At 53.7% G+C, this 17,067-nt stretch overlaps 1 protein-coding gene across 7 annotated transcripts in view; it reads left to right on the top strand.

The window, feature by feature from the left end:
* DOC2B (double C2 domain beta) overlaps positions 1 to 17,067 on the top strand; it is a 51,618-nt gene that overhangs the window by 21,146 nt on the left and 13,405 nt on the right. For all 7 annotated transcript variants that reach the window (XM_035889540.1, XM_035889536.1, XM_035889537.1 and 4 more), the window contains 2 exons: positions 7,928 to 8,007; positions 14,506 to 14,580. In XM_035889540.1, coding sequence (XP_035745433.1) covers positions 7,928 to 8,007; positions 14,506 to 14,580 — 155 coding nt within the window. The remainder of the gene's footprint in view (positions 1 to 7,927; positions 8,008 to 14,505; positions 14,581 to 17,067) is intronic.

Below are 17,067 nucleotides of genomic sequence, written 5' to 3'. Positions count from 1 at the left end.
CCTGTGCCTCCTCTGTCCCCACTCTGCAGGGACACTCCGGGACCAGAGCCCAAGCTGCACAGAGCAGGATTCTTCCCACAGCAGGATCATCCCTGATGGAGCTGCTGAGGGGGGGGAATGAGGCAGGAGAGGTGGGGAAATGCGTTTGGTACAAAGCCTGCAGAAGGGTGGTTTGGTGCCCTTGGACCAGCGCTAGCATCTGCTGTGAGCTGAGAGGACCAGCAGGGATTTGGGGATGGGAGGGAGGGGATTTGCTCCCTTCTGCCTCGGGACAGCTGGCTTTCAGCTCATCTTTGATTCCTCTGGCTGGTGCCTGGTGACAGCAGCAGTACCCTGGCCCCTGGGGTCCCCAGTCACCAGGGAGGCTTCCCACCCAGTCTGGCGGCACACTGCCAGGGGAACTTGCTTCACAAGAAAAATAAGCAAATGCCAGCTAGGTGGCAATGTGCCACCTGCGAGGAGCTGGGTCTGGCCTCCCATCTCCCCTGATTCCAAGCAAATTGCTGCCCCTTGAATGGCTGCACTTTCTCTTCCACAGGACCAGTGTGAATTTGTACCTGGCAGATTTTTAAAGGTCTCAGAAATCTCTGCGCAAGCAGCACGGAGGTAGAAACGTGGCCCCTCTGAGGGAGCACTGCCGTGGCTGCTCTCACCGGGGGACAGCACTGGATGGAGTGGCCATCCTTCTTCTGTAACGTGCAAGCAAGTTTCTACCCCTTGAAGAAATGCTCTGTTCCCCTGAGCTGCTGCTTGGCTTTGGAGCGAGGCTTTGGCCGGTGCTGAAATTTCCTCCCTCTTCTGTATGTCTGTGGCTCTGGGTTTTCAGATGGGGAGGCAGGCTGAGAGCAGGGGGTTGCAGCGGGAGCTGGTGTTTCTGGAAGAGCTGTCCCATACTGTTCCTGCCAGTGCTCCGGGGCTGTTTATATATGTACAAACCCAGCCAAATTTATAGCGTGCCCAGCTTTATTCATGGGAGGAGCAGGCTCGCGAGCTCCCGAGCTGCAGCAGCATAAAAATGACTTCTCCAAACTACAGCTGAGAGGCCTGTCCTGGTGCACGGCTGCTTGTGATGCCTGCTGCAAGCAACGCCACAGAAGTTATTTAGGAAGACTCTTATTTTGAGCAAAGAAGATAATTAGGCAGGCAAAGCCGTCATGCAGATATTAATTACTGGCTGCTTAAAGATGTAAAGAAGAATGAAGGTCTTAAGGGGTGCAGGGTTTGCAAGTCACCTGGCAATGTTTTCGGCCAGACAGGAGGAGGCAGGAGAGACGACGAGGGGAAATGTGCATTGAAACGATGAGGATATTTACTTCTGAAATGAAGCTCCTTAGCATATGCTGCCACTGCTATTTATAACCTTTGAATCGTCTTTTCAATCCAGATAAGGCCAAAAGAAGTATTTTTTTTTACTCAGGAAACTAAACAAACCACTGCTGATTTCGGCAGAGCCTGGAGCATGGTTTTGCCAACTGTACCGCAACCAGAGCTGCCTATGCTGAGGAAACGTGTAGGTACCTGGCAGTGTCAGACCTGAGGTTTAAGGGCATCAGGGATCTTGTAGCCCTCCCAGGGGAGAGGCCGGGTGATAACCGAGGTCACTTTGGATTAGCTCCTGTCTGGTTTCCCGTGGGATGCCCAGGTATCAGGAAGTTGCTGGAGTGGGGGGAGCTCTTGCTCTCTCCTGCCAGCCGCCCCATCAATGGTGCAAGTGGAGGCTGTACATCAGGTGTTCCTGGTCCTCCGAGGATTCTTCAGCCCCTGGAGATGTTCATTCCCAGGGGGTGGCTGTGGCTGGGGACACCTTGAAATGCTGCCGATAAAATGTGGAGCACCTGGCGGGGCCAGTATATGAGGGTGAGCAGGGTCTGTCCGGGCATCCCTCCTCCAACAGGATGGAGGCAGCATGCAGGCCATGGCCTCCATTGTCTCTGCTAATGAAGGGTTAACAAGGGGCTCCCCTTATGCCTGGCTCCCTCCCTCCCCAGCACCCTGCCCAGCCCTTCACCTTCCCCTGCTATGGGCATCTCCCCTCCTGGGAGATGATGCCTGGCTGGAGGAGGAAGTGTCCCGGCTTTGCCACCCTCACTCCTTCACTGACACCCCTCGTTCCAATGCGCTCAAGCCCAAGGGGCTCCCAGATCTTTCATCTTTGTATTTAACACTGAAGGCAATTTTGGGGGGTTGTTAATTGGAATACTGTATTTCATTAAAGGGAGAGAGAGGGAGAGATTTGAAGGCCATCTCTAAATTGAAATTGCTGAAAGTCTAATTGCTGCTGACATCAGGGACCATTTAGTGCTGTAAAACATAATTGCATCTCTGAACTGTTCTGAGCAGATAAGTGTTCCTCTGAACACTCCTCCTGGAGAAGACAGAAGAGCTGATGAGCATCCATCAAGCAACCTCATGAAGAAGCAGCTCCCTGCTCTAGAGCTTGCCAGGAGCTGGCGCTGTGTCTCTGAAATGAAGAACTATTAATTGCTATAGATTTTAAGTGAAAAACCAACAACAAGGCAGGGAGCAGTTGCAAGGAAGAGTTGTGCTCATTCCTCACTCCTGGTCCTGTTAAATTCAACCACATCCGAGGAAGGAAGGTCTCCTGCCTGTGTGCTGGATCCGGTCCCTGCTGGCTTTTTATGTAGGACTGGGAACATCCTTCCCTGCCTGCAGCAACGTCCCAGAGTCGCACAGTGCTGCCAGCTGGCACCACGTGGTCCAGGAGAATGTCTGTGTCCCAAGCTTGGTCTGCTGCCCCTGGGACATGTCCCAAAACCTTCCACAGGACACCTTTTTCATGGAGCAGTTCATGGTGACGCTTTCAGAAGGGTCCCGTTTCCTCCTGGTTTTGCCACCTTCCCTAGCTGATGCGGAAACCTGCAGTGATGCCTGTGGCTGTAGGTTCATGTCAGATGTCAGTGCTACCATCAGACCTGGGGGCTCGCAGCCATCAGGGTCTGCAGCGCCTTGACTCAGCACCTTGTGGGATCCATCCTTGACAAGCCATACGCCCTCTCCCCACAGAGGCGCGTGAGTCACAAGCAGCAGCCCAAGAGGGTCTATGCACGGACCAGGAGCGCTGTGAGTGCTAAGCAAGCTTGGCCCCGGCTGTGGGAGGCTGCTGGGACTGATGGTGCTGTTTTCTAGCAGTAACCCTGGGGGCTTTCAGGGGCTCGCTCCCATGTGGGGCAAGGATTTGGTCCTTGAGGTGCCCCGGCGCTCACTGCCCGCACTGCTCTGCTGTGTGCCGGTGGGCCAGGACGAGGCGCTGCCACATCCGCGGAGACAGGAGCACACACAGCGACCTGCCAAAGCGATCTTCAGCAGCCCTGCTTGGAAACGGCAAGAAATAATTTCTGTTCCTTCTGAGAAGTCATTTACCGACATTTTACATGGGGCTGTAAGTGCGCAGAATTACTTGCTGCCTTTCAGGACCTTAAAAATTATCTCCATTGCCGAGGAAAATTAAAGCAATGGAAGAATAGGGACCTATCTTTTATAGTGCATTAAAAAATACCCAGTCTGAAGGTTACTGAACCTGTGCTTTCTGTAAGGGAGAGCTAATCCAGACAATCCCCAGCAGTCTTTTTACTGCTCTGCTCTGATCTCCCTGGCACAAAATCCGTGAGCAGGTTATCTTGGGAGCAGCAATGCTGATAAGCAGAGGGTCTTAATGCTTTTAGACTTCTTTTTAATTAGTTCTGTAGTGGGGGGGGGTTGTGCACACCTCAGTTTCTCCCAGCGTAGAGCCTTGCTGGGTTTTCTAATGGCAGTCACAATGCAAAAGCTTGCCTGACTTTGGAAGGTAGGGAGCCCACTCAGTCATCAGTTCCCTCCTCTGTGGGCTGTGCCGAAGCTCGTGGGTCCATGCTGCAAGTGTTGATGCCTCTTCCATGTCTTGAGTATCTCTTGGGCTGAGAAACTCCTCTCCTTGGGGTGTCCTAGGCCACCAAGGGGGCGGATCTGCTGCCCTGCGTGGGCCAGGCAAGGGCACGTAGCCTGCAAGGACAGGGGCTGGATAAGGGAGCAGAGCACAGATTTATCACCACATTTTGCCTTTCATCCCGCAGGTATAAATAGAAGCTACTTCAGCCTCCCCGTCACCCTGGGCGCTGATGGGAAATGTAAGCAATAAACAATTTCTGCCGACTCCACCAACAAGGGCAGGAGTGGGGATGTGCCAGGATGCCGTGCTGCCCACGGGCTCCAGGCACGCTCGCCGTATCCCATGGCTAAGCCCGGAGATGCGTCTGCCAGTTATGCTAGCCTCCAATAATTTTGTGGCCCACTGAATTAATCAAAATGCCCAAAGGTCAGTGGGAGAAGAGGCCACATTCCTGTGCAAGTCAGATTTATTTTCTTTTTTAGAGCCCGTGTTAAATGCCAGACCCTGGCCAGCGCCTTCCCATCAATCTCTCCCAATTCATGGAGAGGAAAGAGGGTCAGAACCTGCTAATGAGTTCGGCTCTCCTAATGGTTATTTTATCATTGGAGCAGAATAATCGTAATAATAATGATACATCCTGCCTGCTGTCTGGAGACCGCAAAGCTGCCTTTGTAGTGCCTGACAAAGACATTTATTTATATTTTTTTATTTGCAGCCTGTGTGATTAGAGGGCAGTGTTCAGAATAGCCTAGTCGAGTTAAATACGTCTAGTAACAGCGCTTCGAGTCTAATTGCTGCCCTTTTCTTTTTTAGGCACTCGCTCCCCTAATTAAGAGCACAATTGAGTTGTATCTCAGCTGTGAGGATGGGTGGGAGGAGGAAGGCAATCAAAAAAGGGCGATTCGGCTGCTTTGCGGAGGTCCCTGTTTGGAGCAGGATTTATCCCTGGGTGGCTGCTGCAGCCCGGAGGCTTTGCTTTGGGCCCAATCCTGTTGGCTGGAGATGGAGGGTCTCCCACAGCTGGGGCTGGATGTGCTGCTGGCAGTTTTGCAGGAGGGGTGAGAGCAGTAAGACCTGTGCTGGTGTTTTGGTGTTGGCTTGCCTGGCCGCTTGCTCGGCATGGTACCCGCTCTGGGAGTGCAGGGCTGGCTTTCCAGCTGGGCTGCGGTCCTGTGGGGTTTTGCACAGAGCTGTTGTGGGCTGCAGGGTGGATTCAGTTGGAGGTCTCCTGCCATCTCCTCAGGCCACCGACCAACCCTGGGGCCAGCCTACCTGGGAGCGGCTGGCTGGAGATGCAGGCAGCTTGAACACCAGCCTTGTCTCTGCCTTCACCGCTGGGCTGGATCCATTGCCTGGCAGCACATCCCCAAGAGGTAACGGAGAGAGCGTGGCTGAGACCACGCTGCAGCCGCTCCGCTCCTGCGGGAGATGTGTCCTCAAGCATCCGGTAAGACGCTGGGTGCTGGGTCCTGGGTCCTGGGTCCTGGCTCTGGCGGCAGCATTTGCCCTCGGCTCCATAGCAGCGCCTTAGCTGCCAAACCCCAAGTTAGCCTGATCCCTTTTGTCATCTCCATATGGCCGCATTTTTAAGCAATTAGCACAACATGTTCTGCTGATGTTTCCACATCGCTCTGCCGAAGGCAGACCCTTCCTTGGGAATCGAGACTCACCACCAATGAAAAAAATCCCTGTGTAGAGGAAAACCCCTCTAGGGCTGGAGGAGAGCTGGGGACGGAGCCTGGCAGGGCTGGGGGGAGCCAGGCAGCCCTGTCCGTGCCCTCCTGCCTGCTTGTAGCTCCGAGATGGGCGGGAACTGCTCAAGGTTTGCTCATGGACCACCGGCGCTGGGGAGCAGGACCTTAGTCCCCAATTGCAAAACAAGTTTCTGCTGCTGCGTGACGGTGCTTTTGGGTTTTGCTTGTCTTGCCAGAGCGGGGCTCCCTGCTGCCCTCACCCCTGGGGCAGGTTGCATCACTGAGGGGACAGGAGGCTTTGTCAGTATTTCCTGGCCGAAGTCTGTTTTCATGCCAAGCTTTTAATTTGTTTTATACATTGCCAAATCCAGCAGGCTAAGCCACAGGCCCCCTTCTGTGATAAAAATAAAATAACAGCTTGAACTTGGGAGGGCCGAGCGGCGGGGCTGGCAGGAAGCGCCTGATTAAAGGGCAGGTGGAAATGATGAGGCTCCGAAACCGGAGGCTTCATCTTCCGCTCTCAAATGAAAAATGCAGATTTGTCGAATTTTGCTGACTGGGCTTTTGCCCGTGTGCTGTGGAGCCTCCCACTACACCCGCCCCAGCACAGCGGGCTGCACCGGCCCCCAGGCTGTGAGCCGTGAGCTCCCCATCGCCAGGCACGGTCAGGGGGCAACCAGCCACCGGTGTGCTGGGGCATTGCTCCGCTTTCCTCTTCCTTGGACGACGTGGAGCGAGTTTGGCCGGTTATTGCTCTGGAAGCACCCATTTGGGCCAAAGCCAGGCATGGCACACAAGGTGGTGCAGGTTTGGCCTCACCCTGTATCACTTCCATCTTCCCTGAGCCCCGGCAGGTAAATCCCACTGATTTGCGACTTACCTAAACCAACAGCTAATGTGCCATGAAATTACTCCAGAACAAGGGGGGGTGCATTATTCTGCCAGAAATCTCTCTGAATATTTGTTCTGCTTTGAAGGCGAGGTATTTGCTCCGGAGCAATGATTTTTATTTGCTAGCAGGCAAACCTGTAGCTCAGTTGCGTTTGGGCTAGAAGCTTGCTGTGAAATTGGAGCAGGAAGGTTTCAGTCCCCTGAATATCCGCTGCCTCCTGGGGTGCCTTGCTGCAGAGGCTATTTGCGCTGGAAAAAAGCACCTTGTTTCCTGCCATAAAGTTCGTCTAACTTACCTCCCAGGCAGCAAACCCTGCTTTGATATTAAGCAAAGTTGTTCTGGTTTTCATTTGGGATTTTTTTTTTTTTCCCCCTGCTCTGAACCTGCGTCTGTGGTGGGAAGGTGCAGTTACCTTGGAAACAGTGGTGGGATGCTGCGTGGTGGCAGGGCAGTGCTTGGGCAGACCCCTTTTGGGAAGGTGGGCATGGAAAGGTGCGGGCTGCAGGATCCAGAGCTGCCCTGGAAGTTCAAGGCTGGTGGTAGACAAAGCTGTGTTGGGGAGATGCTGCTCCATGTCCGGGCTTTGGTGTGTCAATGGGGTCTGGGAGCCTTGGAGAAGGTTAAATCCAGTTTTGGGAAAGCCTGTCTTTTTAAGGCTTTTCCTCTGCTTTGCATTAGCATGGCATGCTCAGATTGTCCAAAGGGAAAGAATTTCTCAAATCAAATGTACTTTTGCTGCTGAGGCTCTTCTGGTTTGTTCCGGTCTCCTGCCCCTGCCCTGTGGTCCCATCTCAGGAGCTTCCCTGTTGCTGCTGTTACTGGGTTGCGGATGCCATAAGGGAACGCTGCTCTGATTAAAAGCTGTTGGTGTTTTTCATTTTAACCATAAAAGTATTTCCATTCTCACTGGGTTTAATTTACAGTTTGCAGCCAAATTGGAGCTGGGAAGGGATCCCATTGGTGGCTCATTTGTTTGAAGGTGTCAGTATACAAATACGCATTCTGGGAATGCCAGCAGCACTGGAGAGGGGAGATGTGCTGACAGCGGGTCTCGGCTGTGTCCCAGCCATGCCCAGGTCTTCCCAGATAAGCTCCTGGGGGACGGGAAGCTGCTGGCTGCAGTGGGGCTGCTGGTAGATGGGGGCAACCCATGTGAAAGCCCACAGAGGCAAACCCTCTGCGCTGGCCACAGTGCCCAGGCGAGCCGCAGCCATTCATCCCTCTCGCTTCTCTCCCAGGGCTGTGCCAGCCCCACCAGCCAAACATGGGGATAGACACCAGCCTCCCAGCATGAAGCCATGTTTCATAACAGCTCACAGGAGGATGCTTTACGTTTTAGATTGTCTGCAGCCATTTCTCTAGCATCTTCATCCACTCCTTTTGTGCTTAGAGGGAGAAGAGGCAATATTTGCTGGTTCCCATGGGTTGGTTAATAACATCTTTTCTCTTTTGCAGCCACGCTGGGGACGCTGGATTTCAGCTTGCTCTATGATCAAGAAAACAACGCTCTCCACTGCACGATCAATAAAGCCAAGGTACGTCTCAGCGCCGGGCGTGTGAGCAGTGAGGACTGAATACGCCTAGAGCTGGCCACCTTTGTCCTGTGTTATGGGGCCACCAGAGCTCTGCCAAAAACACGAGGCCACCCGGGCACTGCAGCTGGCCCAAGCAAATGCAGCAGTGAGGGCAGCGCCTGGGGATAGCCGAGTGTCCCCCTGTCCCTGGGTTGTGCTGGGGGCTCTCGTGTCCCAGACTGCAGCCATCCCTTTGCCATCTCCAGTTTCATCCCAACACCCAGTGCTTCTGCCCTTTCCTTCCCCTCCATCCCTGCCTTTCAGGGCGTTTTGAGTGGGATGGAGATGGCTGCTCATCCCCATGAGGAGATGGCTGCAGCTATTGATGCTTTTTAGAAAAGCACCCAACCCGATGTTGTTATTTACTTGATGCTGTGACCGGCTGTCAGTTTATAAATGGCTCTTTTAAATGCTGCTAATCATTGCCACAAAGTGCTCTGCCTCAGCGCCTTTGCCGTCTGCGTGATCGAAGCAATTAGGAGTTTTTTGCACATTTTGGAGCAGAAACAGATAACTGAGGTCCTGATTCTGCCTCCGGGCCTGTGGAAGGTGCTTCTGGGTGCTGCTCGGCTCCTCTCTACTTCACCCAGTGTGAGGTCCAGAGCAGGGGGGGCTCCAGGTCAACACAGCTGGTCCCTGACAGTGGTGGGTTAGTGGAAGAACACCTAAGTCTCTTTAGATTTTTGGGAAGGGGGTGAAGGGTTTTTACAGAAGATGGGAGAAACCACAGGAGAACGAGCTGTGAGCTTACCCCCCAGAAGATTTGTCTTCATAGGATGCTCCTCTGCCCTCCAGCTGCAACTGGTTTATTTGCAGCCCCCAGCCCACCCCAAAGCCCGCTGCACTAGGTGCTGAGCTGGGTGCTGAGCCTGCAGGTCCCTGCCCCAGGGCTCTCCTTGTCTGAAATAAGACCTTGGGTGTGAAAGCTTGGCTTTAGGGTGAGTGTGGAGGCATCTGCCCTGGTAGACCTGGAGCTGCTTCTGGCTGGGGGACGAGTGTAGCACCCACAGCTCCCTGCGCAGGGCTGCAGGGGCAGGGACAAGGCAGCCGGTGGGTTTTTCTTCCCTCCCTGCCACCTCCCTGCTTGTCGCCCATGAATTTACCAGCAGCCTCTGGGTCAGGTTTCCCTCAGTGTGCTTGGGAGTGGTGCCAAGGAGGAGATTTCTAATTGGGTTTGCAGTGGGTGGAAGACAGGGAGGAAGGAGACCTGCAAGCGGCAAGTGATAGATCTAACAGCAGCAAGAGCAAAGGCAGGGCTGACAAAGGAGAGCACTGGTTCCTGCCGTGCCCGCCCAGCTGTACGGGAATAGCGGTTGTTGACCCCATCCCACAGGGCTGGGGGCACCACGCGGTGCCGGCATCGCCCCTGCTCACAGAGTGGGCAGACCCCCCTTCACCGCTCTGACATTCAAGCGTTCGAGTCCTGTTCATTTCCATTCTGCTCTCATTCTCCCATTTTTCTCTTTTATTTACATTGCCATCTGCTCGCTCTCATTTCATCTCTCGCCTGGGGAAAGATGCCAAAACTTGACTACAAAAAGGTAAGGGCCAGGACCCCGGCTGCCGTCAATGGGAGCTGGCGTCGGCTGCGTAGACGTTAGAAGTAGTGCTGTAGAGGAGGTGATGTGAGCGCCAGGGCCATGCACACGAGCCGTAGCACAGTGCCGGGACAGGCATTGCCCTTGGATCTGGTCTGGCTGGTGTCTTGGGTATGATGTCTCAGACCCCCGAGGAAGGTGCCATCAGGACGTGTCCCACCTCCAGCAGCTCCTGGAGCCTCAGTCGCTGCCAGCAGCCTTTAAAACCTGGACTGTTTCAGCCATGTGAGAAGTGTTTTTCTTTCTCCCTTTGATAACCCCCACAAACAATTCTCTCCCTTTTGATCTTTTTGCTTCTCTCTATTTATTTTAATCTCCAGCACTTTTGTATCTGCTGATGGCCCCTCCTGAGTCCCATTATCAGCTCCTGGGGAGTGGGAAGGGGGTTGGTGGGCTCTTGGAGGCACCAGCAGTGGGCTAAATCCAATCAGTCGTGCTCTGCCACCAATTTTCTGCTCTGCAGCCATCAGCCACGCTATTGTGCAGGAGGTCGGGATAACCGCTCCGTGCCAGGGGGGGTTTGCCCTGGTGCCCTCAGCCTGGGGACATCTGAGGTGTTCCTTGGTGCACGTTCACTGCGGGATCTGTGAGACGCTGGGGGTTTCCAGACCTTCAGGTCAAATCCATATCCCAGGTTTGGATGAAGCTGGAATAGGGAATGAAAGGAGGTTTGCTCTGTTGCAGGAGGTGCTCGTGTGGAAGCTTGCAGCTGTGGGCCTGTGTCCCAGCTCTCTGCTTACACCAGGAGCGAGGTGCTTTGTGCCTCAGTTTCCCTAATAACACATAGCCTGCCATCAGGCACTTTGTGCCAACAGATGGATATCTGCAAGCTGATTTTTAAGGTGAGTGGCTGGCATCTCTGCAGGCTCTAGCCAGGGAAGCGAGGGACCTGGTTCCTCCTAGAGATGAACAGGTTGAGTGTGGCGCTGCTGTTAGTCCACATCTGGATTGTGAGGCGAGTCCTGCCTCTGTAGGGTGAGGGAAGACCACAACACGCTCAAGGAGCATCCACCTCCAGCCTTAACCTCTTAGGACAATCCTACGCTTTGGTGTTGCCTTCAGCAGGTGCAGTTGGGATACAGTCTCAGCAGGTGGGGCAGCCTCTGCGGCTCTCCCCACGCCGCCTGCACCGGCAGCAGGTTGTCACCTCTGCCATGCTGGTGTGAGCCCTGGGCAACTGCTGCGGCAACAAGGCTTGCCGGTGCTGCACCATGGGACCACAGCAGAGGCTATCCTGGGATATCAGGGCACCAGGGAGATAAGGACTGAGAAACCCCATTGCTCCCTGGCTGGAGCAGGGCTGCGGTGGCGTGCCCAGTGTTCCTGCCACCTGTCCCTGGCTGCCAGCAAGCTCAGGGCCCTGTGCAGGCAGGAGCGGGCAGGCAGCCAGTGGCCGCCTTGTGCTAATGGCTTTCAGTCTTGGCAGCAGCCCTGCCCATACCCTGCCTTTCACGCTTCAGGCGCAGCTGAATTCAGGCACGTTGTGGCTCAGCTCGGATCGATGGGAGAATAAATCAGGGCCATGTGGGAGCCCGTTTCTGGACTGCGGGAGCAGCCGTGTGGCAGGCTGGCAGGAGAGCTCTCCCCTTGCCGCCTGCTGCCGTGCACGAGCACTGTGTGCTCTCCCGGGGTTATGTTGGTACCAACACGTGTGGGAAACGGATGGGCTCCCCCTGGGCTGTGCTGGGCATCACCCCCTCCTACAAAATGTGATAGAAAATGATACGATTGACGTGCAGGCGCCAGGGTCTGTGCCTTGGCGTGTGACACCATGGCTCGGGTGAGGGTCTCATTTTCTTCTCAGTCCTACAAAGCCCAACCTACTGCATGGAGTGAGGTAATATCTTGCTATAGGGGAATCTATAGGGCTTGTGAGGGCTGTGCTATCCTGTAGTTCCATTGGTCTGCTTTCAGGAGGAAGATTTCCCTGGGCGAGCCTCAGGTGGCTGCGCAGGCAGCGGTGCAGGCAGCTCCCTGGCCCCAGGCAGGCCACGCAGGGCAGACGCTGCCCATCCGAGCGTACCTGGGCTGCCCCCCCTGCACCGCTGGCTGCAGCTGCAGCTAGAAAACACCCGGGAGTTTCCACCCTGCCGAGCATTTGGATGCTCTCTTGCTTCCAGCTGAAGCCAATTGCTGGAGGTCTGCACTGAGCATTACTTATGGATTTACTCATAAATATTTATCACTGCAGGGAAATTCCCATTTTGAAGCTGTGTCTCCTCTGGGCTGTTAGGGTGGAGGTTTGCCCCATTTCAGAATGGGATGTCTTGGCCCAGGAAGAGGTGTCCAGGCTGATTTTTGGGCAGCAGGAAGCCTGCTCACTGGGCAGGCAGCTCACCGTGGGGCAAATGATGGAACGAATCTGTCTCCTGTGATTTCTGTATGCCTCTAGTGTGGTGTTAATCGGCAGCCCGATTAGCCCAACTTGTAATTAAATCCTATTGATTAGTTAAATGTCACTGGCACAGAGAGCATCTGGCAGCGTCTGGGATGCGGTGGGGACATCGGTCTCAATAGGATTATAGCAGGGATTTTGGGGTTGGGTAGAGGAAGGGAAAAGATGAAACTCTGTCTCGGCTCCGTCGCCTGTGCCATGTTGCACAGTGCTGTAAATTGGTCCCAGCAGGAAGACTGGTTGGAACCGAAGCTGCGCTGCCTGAAGCCAATGGGAGACTCTGCTCCTGCGAACGAGCTCTGTGGTCCTGCTCTGCCTCTTGGCTCTCTCGGAGCAGCTTTAGGCTGGAGGTCCCTCCATGCAGGGGAAGCAATGCTGCTGCCCTCCCTGTGGGTCCCTGGGAGGGGTGAGTTCCTGTGGGAGCAGCTTGGTGGAGCAGAGCCATTAGGGCTTCTCTCATATTAAACTCAGCCCTGTGCCAAACTTGCATTGAGTCACATGGGAGGGAGGTAGATGTGACGTTAGGAGCCATTTTCCAGGCCCCTGTTACTCTGTCTTCCATAGCACATCTGTTAAAAAAGCCTTTAATAGCCTCCTCAAAAAGTAATTTAATTGAACTGAATTGATGGGTGAATTACAGAGCTTTTCCATCCATTTTCAGGGGAATTTGCTTGCTTGCTTCTGATTTTGTTTGCCATGCAGCATCGGGCAGGTGGGGCACCAGGTTAGGTGGTGGGGAGCCTTTGCTTTGCTCAGCTGTGAGCAGTTTCAGTGCCCAGCCAGCCGGATCCCCTCCAGAGCCTGGGGACCAGCCCAGCCCCTTGCTGCCCATGGAACTGTACCAAAACCATCATCTTCCTCCCGTCTTCTGTGTCTGCTGCCTTCCTCTTCTGCTGGGCCAGGGACATCACCCGAGAGGCACTGCAGTTAAAGCAGAGCTGTTTAGCCTCCATTCACTGCTGATATTTTTATCCTTTTGGCTCTGCTTTAGAAGCAAAATCCTCTTTGCTGGGCACCATTTGGTCTCCCTTGCCCCGGGGCAGCATGCTTGTCTCGGAAGCAGAGCCCTCACCAAGGTCAGGAGCGGCTCAGACCCTCGACCGAGTTGTGCATATCAGGGAGGGGTGGGATGGGGGCGTCCCGAGGGGCTGCCTTGGCTAAGATGGATGTGTTATTTCATACATGTAAAGTATGGAAGTGATTTACCCCAGCATTTCCCTCTTTTACATGCCTAAACCAGGCCTTGATGATTACGTTTTCATCGCATGCAGCCTTTTCACCAGCAGTCCATACGAATGCTTTCCTGCCAGGTGGATCTCTGGCAGCTGCACACACTCATTAATCCCAGGCACCGAATACTCTGCTCATCACAGAAGGGGTGTGATGCGTTTTTAGCATCACCCAGCCTGGTTTCCATGCCCGGGTTGGATGGGTACCTTAGCAGAGAAACCCTCCTCTGATCCAGGCAGATGATTGCCTTCAGACAGCCTGGAAGTAACTCCCGCAGGGCTCTTGCAGCCAGGCTGGAAATAATCCAGGTACTTTCATGGTGTAGCCTTTATAATTTCTGCTAGGGATCAGTAAAAATTAGGCTCCATTTTCCATGCTCCTGTGTTGTTTCCCACCCTGTGGAGTTTGTTTCCACGTGGCCTGCGCAGTTATGGCTTTGGGCTGGGTTTGTGCTTCACCCTTGGATAATTTTCAGCCCGCTGGTTGTTTAGAAGAAGAGCAGGTTTGCCTCCTCCCTCTGCCTGAAGCAGGATCAACTCCAGAGCATCTCTGTAACAAACATGATCCACGTCATCCTTTAAGAGCTGTGAGGGTCTAGTAGAAAATCCATCAGGAATGGCCACAACGAGTGTTTCCTTGCATTTGTGCTTTGGTACCCCCAGATTTCCCTGCAAACGCTGTGGCAGTCGGCTGGCGCCAGCTTCCCGCTGGCCTGAAAGCTGTTCTTCCTTCAGCTGTGCCTTAATAATGAAGAGTAGGTAGGTGCTATCACACCCTCTGAGAGCGCTTAAAAGTAACACCACAACAGCAGAGGTGTATGTTTGCTCATAAGCAATTATTAAATGACAAAACCCTGTAATTTTAAACCTTGAAAATCACTGTGCTGATTTACTTAACCCCCAAATTAATTGTGATCAGGGTGTCAGAGTCAGCTGCTGGGAGAGCGGAGAGGTGCTTTGTGGCCGATGCCAAGTGCGGATGAGAAGCCTTCCCGCAGCCCCTCCTCGGCACAAACCGCAGACAACATTTGAACACTGAGTGTGCTTGGCTTTGATGCACAGCCTGGATCCTGCACTGAACTGTACTCTCCTCCTTCCCAGGGAAACCACGCAATTACTGCGTGAACCGACGACGTCCCATGGAAACGGGCATCGGTTGAGGGGCTCAGCGAACCCACCCTGCCTGCCCAGCACCTCGCTGTTGTCCTAACTCCTGCTTTTGCTGTTTCCTCACCAGGGCCTGAAGCCGATGGACCACAATGGTTTGGCCGATCCATACGTCAAATTGCACTTGCTTCCTGGAGCCAGTAAGGTGAGACACCTTTTTGCTTTTCCTTCCCTTCCTGGGGCTGTACCTTTCCCGTTGAAATCAGACCCAGGAGCTTCCCCAGGGAGAAGCTCCTCATCCAGGAGCTCCTGGCTGCTGCAGCCAGCCCTGGGGTCTCCTGCCTGGCTCTGACCCAAGTGAGCAGGAGAGAGCGATGGCAGGAGGTGGGAACTGGGGCTAAAAACATCCTTGCAGGGGTAGCAAGGGCCTCTCTGATAAATCACTGCCTGGGAGCTGGGTGCCAGCCCTGACTCCTCACCCTGGGGAGCAGGGGCTGTGAACGCTGTGCTCAAGAAGCCCCCACGAGCCATCGAATGAAACGATCTGGAGCTATAAACAAACAAACAAACGAACAAACCAGCTCCTTTTTTTTTTTTTTTTCCCTTTTTCTTTTGCATTTAAAACCCCTCAGATCATAATAAAACAGAGTATAAATTGTAAGGGAAATATTTCCATCTACTTAGGTTCAGCGCTTGCTGGAGAGAAGAGTAATTAAAGATATTGATGGGTAGTGAGAGCTTGGTGTAACTGATGGGGGTGTTGAATTTAAATGCTAAATGTATGTGTTATGAATATTAATTGCACTTTTATTTTACACTAAAGGAAAGACCTTTTGGGGGGAGGTATATTTACTTCTTATGGTTCAGTTGAATTAATTCATAATGTTCAGGGCGGTAGAGGGAGTTTTTAACCACATTTCAAGTTCCGCTAGAAATAGGAGAGCCAGGAGCGCTTTCATCAGTGATATTATCTGTCATTTCCATGTTTTGCAAATGCATTGATTAGCATTTCTGCTGGAGGTAACGGAGACCAGAGAGGCGGGAGGGAAGCTCTGAGCCGAGGGTAGCGCGGGAGCTGCAGACTCTACAAGCCCGGAGCAGGCGCGGGGGGACCCCCTCCTTGCCCTCACGTCCCTCTGTCTATGTGCCTTGTTTCCAAACAGCACTTCCCAAACCTGCTCTGGGAGATGTGAGCAGACGGGGTGGGATTGTGGCTGTGTCCTGGGGCGAATGTTTCGGCACGGTTGTTCCAGCAGCAGGACAGTCCCCAAGTCCCTCGGGTGTTTCTGTCAGGCAGCTGCAGCAGAGCCCAGGCCAGAGCCGGGGGAAGCAGGGTGGGATTTGTTCATCTCATGCAAAGGTTTCCACATGAGCTGGTTACTGACTATAAAGTCATTCCAGGTGGGAGACAAAGGCGCTCCCAGAGCTCAGTTCCTCTGATTTAATTGGTGCCCCTTGCTCAGGACAGTGTTACTTGCTGGGTGATGCCCATCACATTACCCCCTTGCCTAAACCCATTTCCCTTCCTGACCCCCCCAGGATCAGGCCTCAGCGGGTCTGAGCAGGCAGTGGATGCCTGCCACTTGCCCTGCTGTCCTTGTCACCCCCCACCTCCCTCTCTGATATGTATCTCGCTGCTGGAGCCTGGCGTGGTGGCCCCAATATCACCAAGGAAGGAGATAAAATAGGTGTGGGATGAAACCTGGTACAATTAAGTGCTTTGTTCAAAGCAACTTTACAAAGTTGGGAAAGATTTAAGGCAAACAAGGTATTAAATCAGTGGCAATGGCAGGCCATAAATGAGAGCACCTGTCTGCAGTCTCCTTTGGTTTGCACCGCTCTGCTGTCACCCCTGGACATGCCTCCGGGCACGCAGGGATCAACGCAGCAAGGCTGGTGCCCGGGAGCAGCAGCGCTGGCTGCCCATGCCCAGCCCGGCCGGCGACATCTCCTCCTGTGCTGCAAACAAACTCCTGCCTGAGCCACATGGGAAGTTTATTTCAGAGTCAGAAGTGGCTTTGGGAAGCTAAATGAAAGCACAGCACAAAATACAGAGGCTTCCTCTGTTTCCGAGAGATCGAACCCAGAGCAAGCAGTTGCTTTGCACAAAGCGTTTGGGAGTGAGACACTGTGCCGTGGTGCCTCGATGGCTCCGCTGCGCTGCAGCTCCTCCGGCCAGTGGCCATCTCTAGTCCTTCTGGAAGAGGTCATCTCTTTGGGGAGCTTTTGGTGGGGAAGGGACATGCCAACAAGGTGACCCCTTGCTCTTAGCTGCAAGCACAAGCTCTTTTCTTCACCCCATGCTTCGCATCCCACTCGCCTTTAGCACAGGGCTGGTGAGCCAAAGATGGGGAATGTAGCAGCTTCCCATAAATAAGTGCAAAACAGCTCTGAAGTATTGATTTCATGAGAGTTCCTTATGCCAAGTGGTGGCTGAGGCAGGGATTGAACTTTCTGAATTTACACCTAATTAGAGGGAAAATTGCTGCTCTGTCAGGCTGTCCCAGGCTGGGGGGTTGGTGGAGAAGCCCCATCTGAAGCCTGCAGCCCTTTGCTTCTGCTTTCCCTCTATCCCTGGCCTCCTGCTCTGCAGAGCTTTGGTGCTGGAAAGAGTTGCCAGAGCTAACAAAATGCATATCAAGGAAGTTATTTTAAGTCAGGCAGGAGCGGGAGCTGTGCTGGGAGCAGGAAT

The sequence above is a fragment of the Egretta garzetta genome, unplaced genomic scaffold, assembly GCF_000687185.1.
Source record: "Egretta garzetta isolate BGI_Z169 unplaced genomic scaffold, ASM68718v1 scaffold112, whole genome shotgun sequence".
In the NCBI taxonomy this organism is placed as follows: Eukaryota; Metazoa; Chordata; class Aves; order Pelecaniformes; family Ardeidae; genus Egretta; species Egretta garzetta.
The sequence above is the reverse complement of the archived record's forward strand: the minus strand, read 5'-3'. Positions and strand labels throughout refer to the sequence as shown.